General features: G+C 50.9%; 4 protein-coding genes across 5 annotated transcripts in view; all 4 read right to left on the reverse strand.

The window, feature by feature from the left end:
* Nucleotides 1-2,101: 2,101 nt before the first annotated feature.
* HOXA1 (homeobox A1) lies at nucleotides 2,102-4,640 on the reverse strand. Its single transcript, XM_064703314.1, has 2 exons — nucleotides 3,909-4,640; nucleotides 2,102-3,476 (listed from the first exon to the last, which is right to left on the reverse strand). The coding sequence occupies exons 1-2, from the start codon at nucleotides 4,528-4,530 to the stop codon at nucleotides 3,121-3,123; spliced, it is 978 nt and encodes a 325-aa protein (XP_064559384.1). The 5' UTR covers nucleotides 4,531-4,640; the 3' UTR covers nucleotides 2,102-3,120.
* A 4,553-nt stretch (nucleotides 4,641-9,193) lies between these two features.
* On the reverse strand, nucleotides 9,194-11,916 carry HOXA2 (homeobox A2). Its single transcript, XM_064704525.1, has 2 exons — nucleotides 10,721-11,916; nucleotides 9,194-10,043 (listed from the first exon to the last, which is right to left on the reverse strand). Exons 1-2 carry the CDS (start codon nucleotides 11,100-11,102, stop codon nucleotides 9,289-9,291), a joined length of 1,137 nt encoding a protein of 378 aa, XP_064560595.1. The 5' UTR covers nucleotides 11,103-11,916; the 3' UTR covers nucleotides 9,194-9,288.
* HOXA3 (homeobox A3) lies at nucleotides 9,967-19,099 on the reverse strand. Of its 2 annotated transcripts, XR_010439119.1 has the most exons (3): nucleotides 18,593-19,099; nucleotides 15,900-17,139; nucleotides 9,967-10,043 (listed from the first exon to the last, which is right to left on the reverse strand). XR_010439119.1 is itself a non-coding variant. In XM_064704524.1 (2 exons), the coding sequence occupies exons 1-2, from the start codon at nucleotides 19,062-19,064 to the stop codon at nucleotides 16,370-16,372; spliced, it is 1,242 nt and encodes a 413-aa protein (XP_064560594.1). In that variant the 5' UTR covers nucleotides 19,065-19,099; the 3' UTR covers nucleotides 15,589-16,369. The 2 variants fall into 2 exon arrangements, 1 of the variants encoding a protein (XP_064560594.1); XM_064704524.1 differs by lacking the exon at nucleotides 9,967-10,043 and having other exon boundaries at nucleotides 15,589-17,139.
* HOXA6 (homeobox A6) overlaps nucleotides 19,099-20,782 on the reverse strand; it is a 41,341-nt gene continuing 39,657 nt past the window's right edge. Inside the window, exon 4 of the mRNA XM_064704529.1 lies at nucleotides 19,099-19,181. Within this exon, the coding sequence (XP_064560599.1) occupies nucleotides 19,142-19,181 (40 nt within the window). The 3' untranslated portion in view covers nucleotides 19,099-19,141. The remainder of the gene's footprint in view (nucleotides 19,182-20,782) is intronic.

Consider the following 20,782-nt stretch of genomic DNA (forward strand, 5'->3'; position numbering starts at 1 on the left):
GTTGCCTTTATCAAGGCTGTGAGATTAACTACTGGGATTTATTCTAAAGTGACCCATCACCGAATTCATTTCTGCTTGAACTTTCGGTGAACCTGAGATTAAAGAGGGGAGAGCAGCTAAGCAGTTTGTTGTTAGCTGCCTTTTCAACAGCCCTTTCAGACTGAGTAAATATTGATCGGTTTCAATCTGATTGCCCCAGAGGAAAACACCAAAGCATCTCAATAGCCTCCAAAAGTAAACTTTAAAGGTGAACAGCAGAAATGGCCTTAAGTATGATAGGAAGATACTAAACTCCGTTTGACATTTGAATGCAATTTGTGTTGACGGATTTTGATGAGATGCGGGTTTTTTCTTCATTTTTCACACTGAGATTCTAGAGAGATTTTTTTTTTTAATTTTAAATTGTGTAAAAAAAATCCTTACAATCTGAAGGATAAATTAATGCCTTCATTTAAAGCGCTTTGTCGGTGGAGGGAGGTGGTGGTTAGCGATATTTTTGTGGTAGAAACTATAAACTAGAGATTTTAATTTTTCTTCACCGCACCCCTGAACCCGAAGGTTGATTATATCGAAATAGTAATAACGCTAACAAAATGAGACCGAATCGGGAGGTTTGAAGAGTCTTTACTTGAAATATATTATGACTGCGGGGTGGGGGAGGCAAGGGAGTGAGAAATATATATATACATATATATATATATATATAGGGTTTGGGCTTGGAAGGAGATGGGATTCTTTGCCCGCAAATCACGAATCTCAGATTGACGCACTGACAAGCGTCTTGTCTCACGTATTTAGGGTGTAATTTATGGCCACTCTTTCTAACACATTAAGTCAACACCGGTGGAATCGAGTTGTAGATCCGGATTCCAGCAATGTTTAGATCCAGATTTCGATATTGAAATGCCCTCATTGGCATGTTAATGCCACTTTAACACATCCAAGACTCTGGAAGAAGGCCATCTGTTTTGCTTTGTGGCTTTACACTAATAAACAAAAGGTAAAGTATATGGCAGGCGGGGAAATGAAAGAAATAGAGGCATCGGCGGGAGCCTTTGGAGACAGCCCCGCTCCCTTGCAGATAGCTCGGCTCTTGATATGGCCGCCGCGCCTTGCAAATCAGGGCTTGTCTCTTTTGACACCGAAGTGAAGAAAATTTCCTTGGCTCTCTGCGGAACCCGCAAAGCGAAGCCTGCGTGGGCAGAGCACCCCAGGAGAAGCCCGGTAGCGCTTCCCGCAGCTGGGCCGGGTGAAGGAGATGTTAGGCGTGTTTGCCTTGTAATTCAAGAGGCATCGGTGACTTGAGACATCCCCCGTGCAGCTGAGCATGCCTCTGCTGTGTCCTGCCACCCAGGTTCTCCCCACAGAGGCTCCTCTCCCTTCCCCACCTGCTGTTCACTTGACATCTCTTGGAACAGTTATTATATTTACCTGCAAGAGCTTTCTCTTGTACACTGAGGGGGCAGGGGGTCGGGCACGGAGAAAGAGGAGAAGGGACGGTGGAATGGGCTGGGCCTAGCACCAAAAACACCCTGGGAGCCATCTCCCACTTTGGCACCCCATCAAGCAGCTTGGGGTGGGAGAGGGAAGCAGGACAAGCTTAATGCCCAGGCTAATTAAATGCGCGGTCCTTGGAGAGGCGCCTGCAGTGTGAGGAAAGACTGGCTGAAGAGAGTTTCTGCTTTTGAAGGGTGCTCTGTTTATTTAAGTGTCAGCATCCATCCCGAGGTGAAAAGGTTAGCACTTGACCCAGGAAGTTCTCCTGTTTGTGCTTCAGAATTAGATTGGGATCATAAATTCCTCCCAGTTACAGAGAATGGAGAGAAGGGCCTTATATTGTCTAAAAATAATATTATTTGAGCCTAGGAGAGGAAGAAGTTTTGTGTAGGAAGTCAGATTGGGCAACCAGAGCTCTGACTCTGACAAAACAACATAGGAAGGGTTGTGAGACTCCTACTCCCTTTCCCCCTTGGAAAGACCCCAGTAGAAGAAAAGAAGGGAAAGGAAAGTGCTGAGCCCAGCCTGTGACTCAGCGCTGACGTCACGCAGAGGTAGGCAGACGAGGGCTACCTGAAAGTGGAATATATTTATTACAGACATTATAAGGACCCGTAAATCCTGCCCTGGATTCCACCACCGGTGGAATCACAGAGCCTTTCATGATTGTACAGAAAAATCAGGAGGACATTTTGCTCACACACGACAACTGATAGAACTCAGTGTACCCGCAGTACAGCAAAGCACGGTGCGTCATGCAAAGGTCTGGACACCAACCACAGAAATTATACATTCATTTGGCCATTTGTCACATTCACGAGTAGTTTGAAAAGACATCGAGTCTAAAGGAAGGTTAATATGAAAATATGAAGGGGCGAGGTCTTTTGGATGGTTGTACCCTTCAGCTGCACGTAATCCAGCACAGCTTTTGGGGCAGGGGGAAAAGGAGAGGGAGCAAGCACACCGGGCAAGGTTTAAAAAACCTAGTGCAATTGAAGCCTTGTTTGTCACATTTAAAGAAATAGCGCTACTTTTTTGAGGTATCTGCTTGAGCTTAAGACGTTTACTTGATACAGTCGTCTACCTTACCAATATAAAAATGGATCCAGTTTGGCGAATGCACTCACCCTGCTTAACCTGATAATCGAAACATCATTCTAGAAAAATCTGTAAAAAGATAAATCTCTTGGACAAAGTATTTACAAGCAACAAACTCATTGACACGAACAAAGAATACATTAAATTAAGGGGATGAAAGTCCTATAAGTCGTGTAAACACTTGCAATAGTGCATCTCTTTGTGAGGTTATGTACCCTAAATAACCTGTCTTTCACTCAGGGAAACTCGGCGGAGCGTCCTCGCAGTGGAGGAGGGAGACCCTTACACGTATGCCAACGCAGCTCCACCATCAGAAAAGGAAGGGGGGCCGGGAAGCAAATTCCCCTGGCACCGAGGCGCCGGGACCCGGCGGAGCCGGCACCCCAGTGCCGGACGGCGGCGCAGGTAGCGGGGGAGGAAGCGGCTGCTTCCCGGGACCTCTCGGGGATACCGAGTGACCGAGGGACCGACAGAGCGGAGGCGGAGGGACGCGTGTGCCGCGCCGGCCGTCGGGGCCGGCCAGTCTCAGTTGGAGGCAGCGAGCGTGTCCGAGGCGGAGGAGGCGGGCGAGGCGCTGCAGGGCGAGGAGCAGGACTTCTCCGACGAGTCCTCCGCCTTCTCCTCGCAGCCCGTGGGGGTGGCGGGGGAGATGGGCAGCAGCCCCTCTTTCTCCCGTTTCTTTTGCTTCATCCGCCGGTTCTGGAACCAGATCTTCACCTGCGTCTCGTTGAGCTGGAGGGAGGCGGCGATCTCCACCCGCCTGGCCCTGGTCAGGTATTTGTTGAAATGAAACTCCTTCTCCAGCTCGGTGAGCTGCTTGGTGGTGAAGTTAGTTCTGACGGTGTTGGGCTGCCCCACGAAGCCGTACTCGCCAGCCTTGCCTGCGAGGGGACATGCAGCGATAAGTAAGTGAGCGCAAATGATTTATAGGCGATGTAATCAATATGTCCACACCGGCTAAGCGATAGGGAGCGAGAACTTCTTAGGATAAGAGGGAAACCCCGGCAGGGTGAGTGATGGAGTGCGAGGTGCTAAACCGGAGTCAGCCTCTAGTGTCAGAGCAAACTTGATAAGTGGTTTATGAATTACCAGAAATATGACCACGGGAGAGGAGGAGAAGGGGGAGTCAGGAATAAGTGAGGGATAAGCGGCGCTGGCTTTCAGCTCCGCGGGCAGGCAGCCGCGACTGCTCCCAGAGGTGCGGGCCGACCCACCTGCCCAGAGCCCGGCGGGATCCCGCGCCTCCTTCCCCGCACCCTCGGCGGAGAGAGAGAGGAGCGGCCCCCGCCCCGGCCCTCCCGCCGGCCACTGACCTGTTTTGGGTGGGTTTCTTTTCACTTTCATCCAGTCGAAGGTCTGCGCCGGCGGCGAGGTCTCGGTGGAGGGGGAGCGGGCGTTTTCCCGGTGGCCAGCGTGGAGGGGAGACAGGGCATGGTTGTAGGTGCCCAGGGGCAGGCTCTGCTGCTCCTGCCCGTAAGGGGGAGGCACGTACTGAGCGGAGGCCCCCGGGTAGCCCTGGTGCGGGAGCGGGTGCTGCGCGGCGGCGGCGGAGGAGGAGATGCTCCCCGAGTACACGGCGGGGGCGCAGGGAGGGAAGCCGCCGCCCAGCTCCGCGTCCTGCCCCAGGGGGTACGGGCCGTACGCCGCTCCGAAGCCCTGCGCGCTGTAGGTCGGGCCGCAGCCGGGGTGCGCGTAGGACACCCCCAGCCCGCCGTGGTGCTGGTAGGCGGCGGGCTGGGGCGGGCTGTGGTGGTGGTGACGGTGGGGGCTGATGGGCACCCCGCGGCCCGCCAGGAAGCGGTCCTCTCCGCTGCAGCTGCCGGCGCTGACGGCGCAGGGCTGGAAAGTTGTAATCCCGTGCTCGGGGTGGTAGGCGCGGGCGGCGCAGCCCCCCGCCTCGCCGCCGAGGACGGGGTACTCGAGGAAGGAGCTCATCCTCGCCGCGTCCCTCTGTCACGCCGCCACCGGGTCTTCAGCGTCCGGCGGGGCCGCGCCAACTTTCCCACTTCCTCCATGGGGCCGGCAGGAAAATGACACGAAGGCGCCGGCGGCGGGCAGGCACGTGGGGGGCGGCAGCCAATGGCTGCGGCGCCCGCGGGGCTTCCCCGGCTCCTGCCGCTGAGACAGCGCCGCGTCCGGGGCATTTAAACGCCGAGCGCTCCGGCCGCCGGCACCGCGGGGCAGGCAGGGAGGCGGTGGCGGCGCCCCGGGGGGTGGGGGCGGGCCGGGCTGCACACACACACCCCCGCCGCGACAGCCCCCTGGGTCTCGTCCGCCAGCTGAGAGAGGAAGGCAGGAGAGACCTGGAGGCTGCGCCCGGCCCGCGGAGCCACCGGCCGTCCCGGCAGGGTGAGTGCTGCTGCCAGGGTGCCCCAGCATCACCCTGCTGTCGGCGCAGCCAAGCTTGCACCGGGCACCTCTGCTGCCCGCCAAAGTCCGGCCAGGGCAGCGGCGGGGGTGGGGGAGGCAGGGGGACGCCACTGGATGCACGGCACGGGGCGAGGGATGGGGCGGAGAGAGGCAGAGGCAGTGCTGAAAGCATCAGCCCTTGGAACGGGAATGGGAATGGGGAGAATGGGGCGAATGAGACCGTAGATGCGGTTGGGGACTTCTACCGGGATGGGAACTGACATAAGGACAGGAATGAAGGTAAGGATAAGGTAGAGAATAGGCATGGGACCGAGGATGCGGATGTGGATGGGATGCGGGTGGAGGTGGAGACGGTGACAGTGCCGGTGCCGAGGGGTCTCGCTGGTCCAGCCCCGCCGCAGCCCCGACGCGACGCCACGCCAAGAGTTAAAGGGGCTTGTCCAGCCGCATCACCAGGCGGCCGCGGACATTAGCATGGAAATGAGGCGCTTTTGGGACTGACGGCCATTATGCTCTCCCAGGCTCACCGGCCACCCTCTGGCCCTCATCCCTGCTCCCCCCGCACCTCCGCCGGGCTCACCCTCGCCAGCCTCGGGTTGGGGTAGGGAAGGAGGAGCCGGGGGCAGGAGGACGAATGATTGGACGGCGGCCCGGGGGCTCCGCAGCCCATCTGCTGTGCTCCCGCAGCGCCGCTGCCGCCCGTCCGCCCTGGGACAGGGTGGGGGCACGGCTGTCCGGGGTGTCGCGGGTCGCAGCCCGAGGAGGCGACCCGGGACAGGGGCAGAGGAGCGGAGGGAGGCGCAGGGCCCGCCATCCCTGCCCCTTTGTCCCTGCGCTCCGCCAGCCGGGTCGGCGGTAGGGAGAGGTGGCAGATGGCCAGTGGCAGCCCCAGACCCTCGGGACCCGCTCTGAGCATCGACTCCGACCCACCCTTTCCCAACACCGTGGGGAGGTGGGTCAAAAAATGGGCCCGTGGCCAGAGAAGGAGGGATGGCGGTGAGATGTGGGTAACGACCTCACATGCGGTTTACGTATGCGGAAAGGGAAAGGGGAGGTAAAGGCCGGGCATCCGTCTGCCCCAGCGCACCCAGCCGTCTGCAGGCAGAAAGGACGGCACCAAAAGTCTTCAAAAGAAGTTCTGCGAAGCGTCAGCCTCGGAGAAAGATGGATGGAAAGTCATCTCCCCTGACACTAGCCCCAGGAGGGGCTACCCCCTCCATTTCTGCAGGTGCCGACTCTTACGTCCCTCTGTTCTCACGGTCGATCCTTGCTTGTTTTGAAATCCAAAAGGCTCTTCCAGCCCGCCACCACTCCCCGCTCACGAATACACACTCACACACCCACACACACACCCTCAGGCTCCTCCCTCCCACACGAGCTACAACACAACAACGCTGGGTGCAGAGCTCTCCTTCCCACCGCTGCTGGGTCACCCTCATCCCGCGGCATCCGCACGGCCGCCCCGCTGCCACCCAAACCGAGGGGCGCCTCTCTCCACCGCGTCATCCCGCTGCCCTCAGTGCGTCTATTTGCTCTGATTTACTACAGAGGCAGGGATGGTTAAAGGCCCTCTGGAAAGGTTCAGTTTCTCAAACTGCAGGGGGGCGGAGTGGAGGACAAGAGCAACAACACTCCAGAGGCGTTTATGATATTATACTGCGCCAATTTTGGTTATGGTTATAGCTGTAAACACATTTACTTCATTCTTGTAAACCAGTTGTGATAAATACCGCATAAAGCAGAGAAAAGAGACAGCTATTAAGTCTGCTTACTAATAAAAGGGCTGACATCTTCTCAGTGCTTTTTCCTTCAGCCAAGAAAAAAAAATTACTACAAGTAGCTCCCTTTTACCAGTAAATTCCGATGAATCACTTTTCTTACAGTCTCCAGCATCCTGAATTCCTTTTTTCTCTGCCCTTTTTGTGCCATTGTCTCTTGTTGCATTGTCTCTCTGGCGGGGCTCTCGGGTTTTGCTGCCCGCACTAAGCATGGGGGCAACACCATGAGAAGGATCGGAGCAGAGGAGGAACGCACACCACACCCTCCCTCCTGCGAGGCTCCTGCCCCTTCCCCCTGCCCTCAGGCCATCCCGGCCCCTCCGCGGCTCCGCTCCGCGTTTCCTGCCGCGGAACTGGGGCTGAGGGGGCGATCCCGGCTCTTCAGGCTTTTCCGTGGGAGTGTGCCCCCGCTGTGGCCCCAGAGTTCACCCGGAGCCTCGGAGACGGCTCCTGCCTGCTGAATTCCCCCATTTATTTAAATTGAGTTTGTGAGAAGTTTAAACCTTGTAGAACGTTTCCTTTTCCTTTTTGTTTTTATTTTCTTTTTGTTTGATGTTTCTGGGTTTTGTTTAGGAGGTTTTTGGGGTTTTGTTTTATTGTTTGGGGTTTTTTCGAGTTCGTTTTGCTTTGGTTTTCTTTAAGCGTAGTCAGCATCCGGAAATCTGGGCACAAAAGAAACCCCAATCCTTACATGAATGTTGCGGTCCAATTTAACCCAGTGGCAGAGGAGTGAAAATGCCGGGGAGGCTGCTCGCTTTCCGCAGGGACATGGCTGGAGCAGAGGGAAGGAGAACCGAGGCCGAGGTTTCACCGCGCCCGCAGCTCAGCCAAGCTGTTGTTTTAAAGGAGCAATAAAAGTGAATTATGACTAAACGCCTTCTCACTTAATGGTTTTAGACGGGGATCCCCAGCCTCGGCAAATACGTAAGAGGATTTTTATTTGTGAATGTGTTCCTGCAATTGATCTCTTTGATGACATTCTCATTCATAGAAAGAGTTTGATTTATGACTTTCGGAAGAATTGCGTTCAGCCCTTCCAGCTATAACCCACGCATCCCAGCTCCGCAGCGTGTTACAGGGCTGGGAGACAGCGCTGCTCGCATGGACGGACAGCAGAGCCCCGCTCACAGCCCCCCGCCCAAGCCCCTCTCGCCTGTGCAATGCTACCACTCGCACTCACTCACGCAGGAGCCGGGACCGTCCCCGCCCGGGCTCCCCGGCCCCCGAGCAGAGCCCCGCCGGCATCTGTTGCTCCCTTTTAGCCCGAAGGACGGGGCTCACCCTCCGCTTTGGGGTTCGGCCACGCCGGCTGGCAGGCAGTTTGGTGGAGATTTCTGAAAGCCCGTCTATGCCGCCTCCAGCAGAAGAGCGGGGAGCCCGAGGAAATTGTAACTTTATAGTCAGAGTTTCCCCTTTTCGTTATCAGCCTTTCACCTCTCAAGGAGGCTTACACAGAAAAATATCTTCGGGTCTGGCCCCGCACCGCCCCCGAGAAGAATGGAGGGGAGAGGCCGGTTCCTCCCTAAATATTTTTTTCTTCCCCCTGCGTTTCTGCCACCCTTTTGATTTCACAGACGCTAACTTCTCTATTTCCTCTCCTTCTAGGGCTGATTTCTTGGATTTCTCAGCACGTGAGAAGTGACCAACCACATTCTTTGTGAGCTCTGATATTTTTTAAGATACGTTTTCTGAAATATCTTTCTGGCTGCTAAGCACTACTTTCTAGAAAAACAGGATTATTTTAATTTTTTTGAAAGCACCTTTCGTTCATGTAACAGGCTGGTTTCTGCAGGAGATGCTTATCCTACTGAGTCTCTGTTACGTTCTGCCTGTAACAGAGAAAGTCCTCGTTCATGCTTTTGTTACAGCTCGGGATTTCCAAGCTTTGTATCCTCACAGAGATAAGATGCCACATTTATACATTAAAAGGAACAAATCTCCATCAAACCTGTGAACGGTTTTAATTTCTTTAGTTTGTTTTTCCTTCCCTTATGAGAATCCTGATAATAAAGAAAATGAACGATTTTTTTCCTCTCTAACGAGTGTCCTAAATTGCCAAAAGGGAAGAGCTCATTGTCAGAATGTTGGATTTTGATTATTAGTAAATTAATAGCGGAAGGGATGGGGAGAGATACCCGTCATGTTATCCATCTTGAAAGCAGAGAGAAAGAGAGGAGAAAGGGAAAGAAAAAAGAGAAAGCTCCTTGTAGCAAACAAGAATTTATTCTACCAAAAATACTTATGACAACGCATCCTAATGTAATACAAAAATAAAAAGAAAGTGAAGATACATTCCTATATGATCACTTTCTTACAGACCTCATATATTGCTTTCATAGAAGGACCTAGAATGTGGCTAGGTTAAAATTGAACACAACTAAAACTTCATAAGAAACGGCAAAATGGCATACCAGAGGGAAGTAACAAACAGAAAATAGTGAAGAGGGAAAGGGAGGGGAAACATAAAATTAATTCACTGGGGAAAAAAAATTAAGAAGAATAAGGAGGAGAAAGCAGGACCCTTGAAGAGGACTTCTTTAATTTCTTAGTAATTCAGATGCTGCAAGTCAATTGTGGTGAGTGTGTCTGTAAAAAAGTCAAAACTGTCAGCAGAGATATCTACGGGACTGTCCAGAGATCCTGGCAAACTGGGGGAAACTGCATCTGAAAGCTGTAGGCAGGAATCTGTGGAGAAAACGTTAAAGTCCTGTAAAGAAGGGACATCTAGGGCCTCAGGACTGTCATTGTTCAGGCCAGCTGCACAGTTCTGGGCCATTGTTGAGAGGCAGTTTTGAACAGTGGGTGACTGATGTTGAAAATGTTTCAGATTTTTCTCATTGCTCGTTAAAGGCGAAACGGGGAAAGTTTGGGATTCGCCATTGTGCGCATTCTGCGCCTGCTGCTGGGAGAGGGCATTCTGCTGGAAAGCGTAGCCTTCCCGCTCCAGGAGAGCGCCGGAGACGTTGCTGAGGGCTTGCTCGAAGAGGGATTTCTCCTCCTCCTCCTCTTCTTCCTCGTCCACCGCTTTTTCGGGGTCCTCTAGGTTCTTAAATTTCCCCTCGCTGTTTTGATTCTCCTTGCACTGGGTCTGTCTCTTGTGCTTCATCCTCCTGTTCTGGAACCAGACTTTGACTTGTCTCTCAGTCAGATCCAGCAAGGCTGCAATCTCAACCCTCCTTGGTCTACAGAGATACTTGTTGAAATGAAATTCTTTCTCTAGCTCCAAAAGCTGGGTGTTGGTGTAAGCCGTCCTCAGGCGCCTAGATCCACCGCTACCGCTATCGGGGATTTCAAGGGGGTCTGTTAAAAAAGAAAGAAAAAAAAAAAAAAAGAAAAACACCACCACCACACGCACCCCAAAGCATCCCCGCCCGAGCAGCGAAAGCAGAGGCACACGGACACACGTACAAAACAGATAAATGCACGGATTGAATTTCAGCACCCCAGCTCATCGCATCCCGGGGGGGTGGGGGGGAGTGCTCTCTCTGCATGTATGTGTCTATATCTATATGTCCATATAGCATAAAATAGCAACTGCAACAAAATGGCCGCCTTTGGATGCAGTAAACCCATTGTGTTGCACTGCTGAGCGCCCGGTGCTGCGTGCCCCTCGGCCACCTCCGCCAAATCGCTGCCTCCAGCTCCCCAACCTCCCCACACCAGAGCAAACTTTATATTAGCCATACCGCAATTTATAATTAATGCATCAGCTGCTTAGCTGAGCGGGAGCAATCTATCACTCTTCATTACTGTCAAATATCCTAACTCTAGGACGGCGAGACAAGAGAGGTCAGCTCCAACTCAAATAAATCATCCCGCATTAGGCAAGTTTGGGGAAAGTTTGGGTTTCCACCGAGCCCCGCCAGCTCCGTCCTTCCCGCCCGCCCGCCCTCCGCCTCGTCCCCCCGCGAAGCCGGGGGGATGCGGGGAGCCAAAATAGCGGCCCGGCGGGGCTGGCGGCTCGTCTTTGGACTGACCTTTGTGGCTGAGGCAGGCAGGTCCAGCGGCTGAGGCGGAGGCCGAGGCGGGCGGCAGCGCGGATCGCTTGGACGCCTTTTTCTCTTTCATCCAGGGGTACTCCGGGGGCGGCGGGGCGCCGGCGGGGCCCGGGCTGCCGCTGCGGCCGCGGGGACTCGCCTTGGGGCGACCGCCGCCGCTGTGGCGAGGGTGGCTGCCGGGGTTCAGGCTGGGGATGGTCTGCTCGAAAGGAGGAGGAATCAGTGTCGAGTGTGAAAGCGTCGAGTTCTTGATTGATGAACTTTGAAATGTATCACCGACAGGGGGAAAAGATGTCAGGCACTCAGCAAGCGATGGCTGGCTATTGATAAAACCGATCTCTCGCTCAAATGCGAAATTCATGGCCTTCAACTGGCAGCCCCCGCGGAGAAAAAGTTCCCTCGGATTCAGGGGCCTCGGGGGGAGGGGAAGGCCCAGGAAAAAGGAGAGAGAGGAGAAAAAAATATAGCATAGAAGATCGCTGGTGGGGTGTTTTTTTTCTAATTCACTGATTACAGCCGTATGGGGACCGTGCTACTATTAAACTATTGAATTCATGGAGACAAGGTTGAAATTGGACCGAATTGGCTGTCACATGATTGCCTCTGCCCAATGACAATTTGGGCTTTAATCAAAAGAAGCCACTGTCTGTTTGATTGATCCAAAAAAGTCGGGAAGGAACGCCTCATTGGGGGCCAGAAAGGCTTTATTTACACTTTTTTTTAAAAGGGGAAATGATATCTCGAGTATCTATCCCCTTAGCGTCCTAATCTGAAATGATCGGGGGTGGGGAGGAGGGTGCGTGTGCGTGGATATGTTTGCGAGAGAGGCTGCGAGAGTGTGTGTGCGTGTGTGTGTGTGTGTGTGTGTGTGGCTGCTTGTCCTGCAGCCTGCTGCCTTCCTCGCATCCACCCGCACACTCTTCTCTCATTGTTTGGGACTGTCAGGAAAACGCTTTGCACCTCACAAATCATTTAAGCACCTCAATCTGACGCCTTGAGTCATTAACAAAGTAATCCATTAATCTTCAAAGTTTTGACACCGTCAGGCCCCCGCATAAGAAGTTGCACCCAGGCAGGAGTCTGAAGCAGAGGGTCTTGATTTTTTCCTAGGAATAGCACTTCCTCCAAAACTAGTTTCTCCTTCCCGACTCAGCCTCAATGGGCTCTTTTGTATTTTTGTTTGTTTGTTTGTTTGTTTGGCTTTGTGTTCTTGTTTTATTTTTTCTTTCCTTTTTTTTCCTTTTTTCCTCTTTTCCCTTTTTTTTTTTTTTTTCTTCTTTTTTTGGTGGCTATCGGGTGTACAGTATGGAGAACAATCGGTCGCCGGTGCTGAGCCATTGTTTATCAGGATCTTCCTCGGCAACCTTGCTTCGAGGGGAAGAGTCACATAGGCAGCAGCCCTGGCGCTTCATGACTTCCCTCTCCAGTTGGCTTCCCGGGATTGGACCGTAACACATAACCCTAGGAGAACCTCTCTGGGCGAGCCAAATCGCGAGGCTGCAAACGCGTCTGGCTGTTGCCTCTTTAAAAAAAAGTATATATCCCGTGCCTTAGCTTGCAAACGATACTCCCGTCTGCTGGCATAATTTGCTTAATAACCGTAGTAGGCTGGGTCTGGTGAGTATTTTCGATTACCAGGAAATATATGGGCTGGTAGCGGGTTTGTTTTCAAGGGGCCAGACAGTGCGAAAATGCTGCGGGGTTCTGACTTGAGAGACGGCGCTCGCCTCCGATGCTTGGCTCTTGCAGCCGCCGCCTCCTCCTGTCACCCCCGCCAGGTCGAGGCAAGTCCCGAATTCGGATGCTTTTGGCATAATTTTCCAACCATACTGAGGCGACAGGGAGAGTGATGACAATGATGGCCACAATCACCAACCCGATGAATCCTACGGTTACAGCCCCCCTAGACAGCCCGGACGGGGCTCGCTTGCCCGCGGAGCCCGGGGTGCACGGCGGGGTGGGGTGCGCCGGGGGCCGGGGGAAGGCGCTTCCGAGCCGCTCTCCGCGTCCTCCAGGAGCCAGGAACCATCGCCAGCGCGATGAGGTGCCGTCTCGCTTTATTTTCGGGGTTGCCAAACAGGGGTCGGCAACCGTCTTCGTAATTATATTTAAAAAAAAAAAAAAAAAGAAAAAAAATACGGGGGGGGATGGAGGGAGGGGAAACAGAAAACAAGACCCAAAGCACTCAGTGGATCAGTCGACGTCCAGTCTGCACGAAGTGCATTTTAAAAAATCGGTTTTAAGTTAATGCACCCACAAGATATAGCATATCTGCGAAGGCATTGGAGAGAGGGGGAGGGGAGGGGCCGAGAGGCTTTAAATGGGCTTTTTGGTGGTTGCTTGTTTAAATAAAATATAGAACGAGACTTGTCATTTAATCCCTCAAAAGGGATGCCTTACAAATATCGATGCTGTTGGAAAATGCAAGGGGTTTAATTTTCTTGCTTTTAGTCCAAACAAAGCTCTGGTGGTGTCTGCCCGCGATCAATCTTGGCCGCCAAAAGGTTTGACAGCTACTGGCCCTTAAGAACACATTTAAAGCTTCTTGCTCTTTCCAAGATCAAATGTGGCCGTGAAAAGAGGCAGAGCAAGAAACGCAAGTAAACAAGGAAAAAAGCTGCTTTTAAAATATGCTGGCAGAGGACTGGGCTGCTTGTGGGAAAAGTCCGGTTTTATTTTCCTTCCTGATGCCTACGTTTTCTTTTCTTTTCTCTGATTTCTTTTTCATTTTTTTTCCCTCTGGAAAATATTGGGATTAAGAGCAGGATGACAAATAATAAAGAGAGAGGTTTGGACTTTAACCAGGCTTTGTGAGTAAAACCTGTGTGGGTGTCTCTATTCTGCACATTTGTTTCTTGTGGTCAGCCTAATACAAAAACCACCTGGAACAAAACCTTTGCAGAGAGAGGACGCGAAATTCTTGGGAGAATCAATTACTTCTGCCTCCAGGGGCATCTTTTAATCGGACGAATCTTAAATGCAAAATTACAAATTCTTATTTGCAACCTACAGGCTCTGAAGAGAGGATTGAATACGGTTTATGAAAAGAAGGGGGGGAAATCGTCTGTATTTTTCTTTCTTCGGGGTGGGAGGGGAGTGAAACGCCAACTTCCTTCTATTTGAACGTTTTCCTAAATGCAATTCGTGGTGCTAAAGGAACCACGCAGTAAGTATCGTGACTGTACCGTTACCTTTTGTTGTATCTAACCTAACTGATCCGAGAGCTGGGGGCGGGGGGGCGGCTGGAATTTTATACGGGCTCTCCTTTGAAACCAGCATTGTCCTGCAATGTTGCAAAAAATGCTTCCTTCGCCTACAAAAGTAATAATCAGTCACTGGTCTGTATTGTGTAATAATCAGATTTCAGTGAAAAATATTAGCCTACATAGCCTTTTCTTCCACGGTTACATGTCTATATATACAATAAACAGCACGGTATAAATATATTTGCTATCCTTTTCTTTGACTGGGCATGCTTTATCTATTTATGCAGAAAAGCTCTATATAGATTCACGGATGCATGACAATGTTTCAGAATCAGGCGAGGATGGTTCTGGGAACAAGGTAAAGCCCAAAGATTAATAATATTTCAGCATGAGACCAAAATGGCGACATTTTTTTTCTGTGCTCTAAAAGATACAGATGGTGAACAGCGTGCGTTATTATCTACACAGCACAGGAATATGTCTTTATAAACGTGCAGGGGTATATTTTACCTAGTCTATTAAGGTCCGTTTTGATTTATCTTTCGAGTTTCAATCTAAAAATTACGGACATTTTGCCTGAAAGGAAGAAAAATCGGATTTAAGCACAAGCTTGCGGGTTTCTCCATTCTACCTCGAGCCGTTTCGGACCGGGGACCCCTACGGGTGCCGGTTTGGGGCCGGGACCGTCGCCCTTCTACAGTACCGTGTCCCCCCCTCGCCCCCCGATACAAACACACACCCGCACACACATCCACACCCCCCCGCGGAAGAAACGGAGCACAGCGCTCCCCTCCCCCACACCTTCAGGCCGCCGTGAGAGGAAAGACTGCTCAACAAAAATGAAATCAACCCCAGTAAAATATTTTTTTAAAATAATAATACAGGGAAAAATAAGGAAAGGTAAAATCCACTTCTTAAAGGCAAAGGGGAAAGCGGCGGGGCTGGCGAGAGGAAGGAGCAGCGGTGCGCGCACCCAGCCCCGCGCACCCGGAGCCCGCTCCCCGCGCTGCTCCCGGGGCTGGCGGGGCCCGCAGCCCTCCCGGCCCGGCTCAGCCCCGCGCAGCGAGGCCCCTCCGCGCCCGCACCCACGCGGGGCTTTGTGCCTTTATCCTGGGCGCCGCTGCCCGCGCCTCCCACGCACGCTCGTACACCCACATCCGCACCCCCGGTGCGCTCCCGGCGCTGCCCTGCGGCCGATGCCCCTGCGCACCCCGCGGGAGGGGGCGATCCGCTCCCGCCGGGCACCGCGCAGCGGGTGCGGGAGGAGGCGGCAGCCGCGGGCCCTGAAACCCTGAAACCCTGCTGGAAGAAAGGGGGGAAAAAAAAAAAAAAAAAAAAAAAAGGAAAGGGAGAGAGAGAAGGGAAAAGAAAAATCTCTCTCCCTGCCTATGAAATGCTGAAAAGGCATCGCGGGGCCCTTCGGGTGAGCAGACCCTCGTGTAAGTTTACAGACGAGTTTCCTAGCTCCCCACGTCATGAAGGGCTCTCCATTCCCCTGCGCTGCGAAGAACATGTCCTTAACTCTTTATTATTCAGAATAAAAACTTTATTTTTTTTTCCAGAACGTGAGCAGCAAGGAATGTATAACTTTCAAAACAAATCTAGCCTTTTCAGCTTCACACACTTTTTGCCTAGCTGGATGTTACAAGCATAAAGTATTCAAACCGCGATCTTTTTTCCCAGATTTTATTGCATCGTCATCATCATTATTATCACTATTTTTAATAAAAGGAGTTAATAGTTTCCTTTCAAATGATATTTCTAACACGTGCCGATATGCCATCTAATATATGGCCTCCTGAATATTCAGGGTACAGATTTTTTTATATATATATAAATATGAACAAATGGGGATAAATAAAATTTTAAACACTTAGATTATTCAATGTTTGAGAAAAAAAAATATAAATAAATCTGAATGTTCACCAGCATACACACATTGAAAGACTTACACGTATCAATAATTGTCCAGGAAGTCCCTGTCCAAGCGCTTTTGATGTCTTTCTTGCTATTTAAAAGAAGTGCAATAAAAAAAATTGCTTCCCCGTGGGATCAATCATGTACGAACAAATTCACATTTAAGAATTCCTTTTATAGAAAATTTGTTCATATACCCTGTTTTGATAAAAGTGTAGAAGGTAAAGTATAAAGCCTCTGCATACTCCCAAAGTGAGACACAAGGCTACAGTTCAAGAAGATAAATATCCACTAGTGAAACTATAGAGCAATTCAAGCAACAAATATTGCTACGTCACATAAACTAGAAAACGCTTTTACGAAAGGAAACAAAACAAACCGAAACAAACAAAAGAAACGAGAAGGGAAGGGGAGGGCACATGTTGGGGGGGAGGAGAGAGAAGGGAAGGGATGAGTACTTTTCAAAACTCGGGGGCTTGCTGTTCCTCTTAGTGACTCCTGTCTCTTACAGATGAGTGAGTTTGGGCGCTTCCTGAATTCTTCCCTGAGAAGGATGGTGAGCGGTAAGGTCTGTGTATGTTGGATGTGGATCACAAGGTCCATGGTGGTGATTGTTGGCCATTGGCCCAGCCCCGCTGTAGTCCATGTTGGCAGAGGGAGGATGAGGGAGATGAGTTAGACCAAAGATGGAAGGCCCAGAATTGGTCATGGTCTCCACGTAGTTGCCCCCTACATAGACGGGGCTTCCCTGTATGTGTGGATTCCCATAACCGTTGCCTTGAAGAGGATGAGTATCATATTCAGGTGTCACAGCTGCTGTCCCCGTGTATCTCTTTTGAGGAGGTGGGCAGTTATTAAGAGGAGCAGTATACGATGCAGGGATGCCATAGGTGTTTTGATGAGGCTTGTTAAATGGTGGAGGCGACTGGGGTTCGTAGGGGACACTGTTTACTAAAGAATGCATAGAGTTTAGGTATCCCCCAGCAGCTGGAGGGACAGGGCTTCTGCTTGGGGACTGTCCTCCTGAAGAGGTCATCATACCCTTTCCCTTTTGATCCTTTTTGTATTTCATTCTGCGGTTTTGAAACCAGATTTTGATCTGTCTTTCTGTGAGATTGAGCAAATTAGCCATTTCTACCCTTCGTGGCCTGCAAAGGTACCTATTGAAGTGGAACTCCTTTTCCAGTTCTACCAGCTGGGCACTTGTGTAAGCTGTACGGGCTCGCTTAGAGGAGGCTTGCCCTGGAGGGCTTTTATCACCAGCACAACTCTCACCTATGTAAATCACACAAAGAACACAATCAGCATGGCAAACCTACACATGGCAACATGAGAAAATGGCCAACAACACCAGCACCTGGAGACTTCAGCTCCCAAAGGCAAGATGGATGCCCAAGCGTGCAACGAGTACTCCCCAAGGCGTGAGCTCAGTTGTGCCAAGCTCCAAGCCTCGAAAGAGTGCCTTGACCTCATTAGTGTCACTGTGCGACTACACTCGCTTGCCCTAAGAATGACAGCATCCAACCTCTCTCCAGCTTGGTAAAGAGGAGCAAGGAAGGTTCAGGGAAACACAGTGAGGTTTAGAAGTGCTGAAACTGAACCTGTGGCTACATGGTGGAATCAGTGTCTTCCAAAAATAGCTGTTCTCTCTCTCTCTCTCTCTCTCTATATATATATATATATATGTATCAGCTACAAATGCCTGAAAGCTAGATATCTACAATACAAAAAATTTAACATATAAATACAGAATCATCAGTATCGTGGATTTTTTTTATCATGTCTGGTATATAGCATGAACATATGGTAGTGATTGGGAGGTATAATATGTATAAAGAAGAACATACAGTAGCTAGGCTTGCATATAGGCATGGAGATATATCTAAATCTCACTGCTCTTTAATTAAATAAATACATTATATGGAAGGTTGAAAACAGCAGTCTTACCACAGCTTTAAAAAAACAGACCAGCAAAACATTTGCTAAAGTTTTGAACTCTATTTCTAATGCACATTTAAGCAAAAAAGAGGAATAAGTCAGAATAACCTGACTTCTGGGCTTTGGAGCTAGCACTGGTGTTATCAGTTTGGGTTTCCTTGAGTAATAAAAGTGTTGATATACACTTCCAACCCTCAAATAATGTTTTATGGGCTGAAGTTTATAGCACTTATGAATGATTTTTGTTTACCAGGCTTGTAACTTTGCCAATCAGCTTATTAAAATAGGAAGAGGTTCTGACTGCATGCAGGGCATTGATCCTGCCTGCACATGATTATGAGCTATTTTATTCCCGTTACACTTCAGCAGAGATAGGTCACTGTCTTATTAATCTAACAGCACCATGCCAACAAAGTACTCGGGACAAGCCTCTGGCTTAAGGCCTGGGCTGCTCCACACTGACATGATTTACTGAAGGGGGGATTACCTAAGAAATGTGATAGATGCTGGAGGGCACAAGTGGTTCTGCCACTAGGAAGCAAAGTCAGTTCAGATCCCTTCTGCAAGGCTGGGAAAGTTTTGAATGGGGTGTGTTTTTCACAGAGCTCCCCTCAGTGAATAAGCCGAGTGATGGCAAGCCCTTTCCAAAAGTTTCATGGGGTCAGCTCAGAGGGTAAAAAAGCCCCCACCCTCCCCTCCCTGAAGTGAAGGTGGGTAAGGCAGCCCTCCTCCCCACGGGATGCACAGTCAGCCCAGGAGTACCCAGGGAGAGGGGGAGCACGTTTCATACCTGAACTGGAACTGCTGTTTTTCTGCTTTGTGTTTTGCCGAGACTCTTTCATCCATGGGAATATCTGTTTGGACACGGTGGGTGAGTTAAGAGCTGGGCTCTTGGTGGGGTTGGCCGGGGCAGGGTTGCTGCTGGCATTTTGAGATGGTGAGGTGGAGGTCGGAGGTGGAGGCTGTGACTGCTGGGCTGGAGGTGGCTGCGGCGGAGCCTGTGGGTCAGCGAGGCTGGGGGGCTGGAGAGCCTGGCTGGGGAGGGTCCTCATGCAACTCTCACTGATGTCATTGGCCTTGTGGTGGGACACAGAGCTGCCGGGGGACTGGAGGGAGCACGCGGGGCGGTGGTACTCAGTTTCCACAAGTGATGAAGATGGAGGATATTGCTGCTGACTCGCATTATAAGTGAAACCATTTGCTCCTTGGTAGGGGTAGGCACCATAGATTGCAGAGCTGTCGTAGTAGGTCGCTTTTTGCATTTCGTTGTTTCCCAATATTTATTTCGCAAACTGACAGGGTCTTGACACCCTTGGAGAATAACATTGGCACCCCTCTGTCACGTGGCACTCTTCCTCCAATGGCCTCTCCGGGCAGACCTGGGGTGTGGGGAGAGCAGAGCAGGGTGAAGAAATGGTACAAATCCATCTTACTTTCAATAGCTAAGTGACATGAAAGCCATAAAAGAAAAAGTGGTCAGCAATATTTAGCAGCATGACTTGGCCTCAGGCGTGGAGCATTTCGATATAAAAGCTGCCTGGATTTACTGGCAGCTACAAATATGTGCTTTGCTGCACCGGGATAGAGGCTTTCTAGGTTTGTTTTTTTATTATTATTTCTTTCTTGTTAAGGAACAGAGCAAGCGGGTTGATCGTTTATCACCAAGAGGCTGTTTTAATACCGGTCTCTGAGATAAGGGTGATCGAGGAATTGTTAATGCAAAGGGGCTGGGCTATTCCTTCAGTCCAACTCTAAGATCAAACCCTCTCCTTTAACCAGTGTTGTTTTATTTTTAGCGGACGGCTTTCTCACTTAAAGTGGGTTCCTGTCTCTGTGCAGGGGCAGAGCAAGGTGAAAGTTTAGAGGATTCCGTCTCGTGTGGAGGGTTTGGCGAGGAAAAAGCAATTTGGGCCGCGAAGGCCCAGGCGCGAATCACCCGACCAGGCGGATTTGCGGGGCGAGCACCAGCCAGCCCTCCCCCTCCCGCCCGTGCGGAGCGCGCCCCGGCCGCCCAGCGGCCACCCGGCCCAGCGGTGGGTCCGGCCCACGCCGCGCCCGGGGGGGGGGGGGCGCCCCAGAGCGAGCCCCTCCAGAGGAGGCTGGGCCGGCAGGGGCGGTCGTTGGTTTGTTTTCTTCAGCAGTTATTTTTAAGACACTAACTTTTCGTGGAATCAGCCAGATCCTACCTGTTAAAACATGATGGATTGGGGGAAAAAAACACACCAGAAACCTGAAAAACCAGCGTTCATCTCCATGACCACGGCTTGAACTTTCCTTCCAACTTAGCGATAATAGGTTCTGTCTTGGAAACTGCTATGTAATTTGATGTATGAGGGTCACTTGGCTGGGGAGAGGGTGGACACAAACTCAGAGAATGCTTCTCCTGCCCGGGCGAATCCCTTCCCCCCCCCCCTTTTTTTTTTTTTTTTTTTTTTTTTTTTTTTTTTTGTGTATTATCCATCCTCCTTTATTTCTGGGATCCGCCCCCCCCCAAATTAAAGTCTACTCGTCACCTGCCTGAAAATAACCCATTAAAGAATCGCCCGTATTAATGAGAGAGGAGACCTGTGCATAACCTCCGATCTAGGAGGTGTTTCCACACGCACTCACATTGTTCTCAGAAACTGAAGTGTGTTTCTCACCATCCTCCTAACCCCTTGCTGGCAAATAACCAGGTCTTTTCAGATCAGAAGGGCCTCCTTCCTTTTACCACTTTCCCTGTACTTCAGCAGCTGGGTATTTTCCCCTAAAAACATCTAACGAGGACAAATGCTTAGGGGCGAAAAGCCTTACACAACACAAGCACCAAACGAGCTCATTCTACGCCTTTCAAGTTATACAAGTTCTTAGAAAACAGTATTCCCTTTGTTAGATCGTAACAAAATGAAGGTAACACACCTACGGCAGGGCGGTTACCCTGTTATTGCACTAATCAAGCGCTTTGGATGCTATTAAGCTAATAAGCCAGTGGAGATCAGAG

Source organism: Zonotrichia leucophrys, chromosome 2 (assembly GCF_028769735.1).
Source record: "Zonotrichia leucophrys gambelii isolate GWCS_2022_RI chromosome 2, RI_Zleu_2.0, whole genome shotgun sequence".
NCBI classification, from domain to species: domain Eukaryota; kingdom Metazoa; phylum Chordata; class Aves; order Passeriformes; family Passerellidae; genus Zonotrichia; species Zonotrichia leucophrys.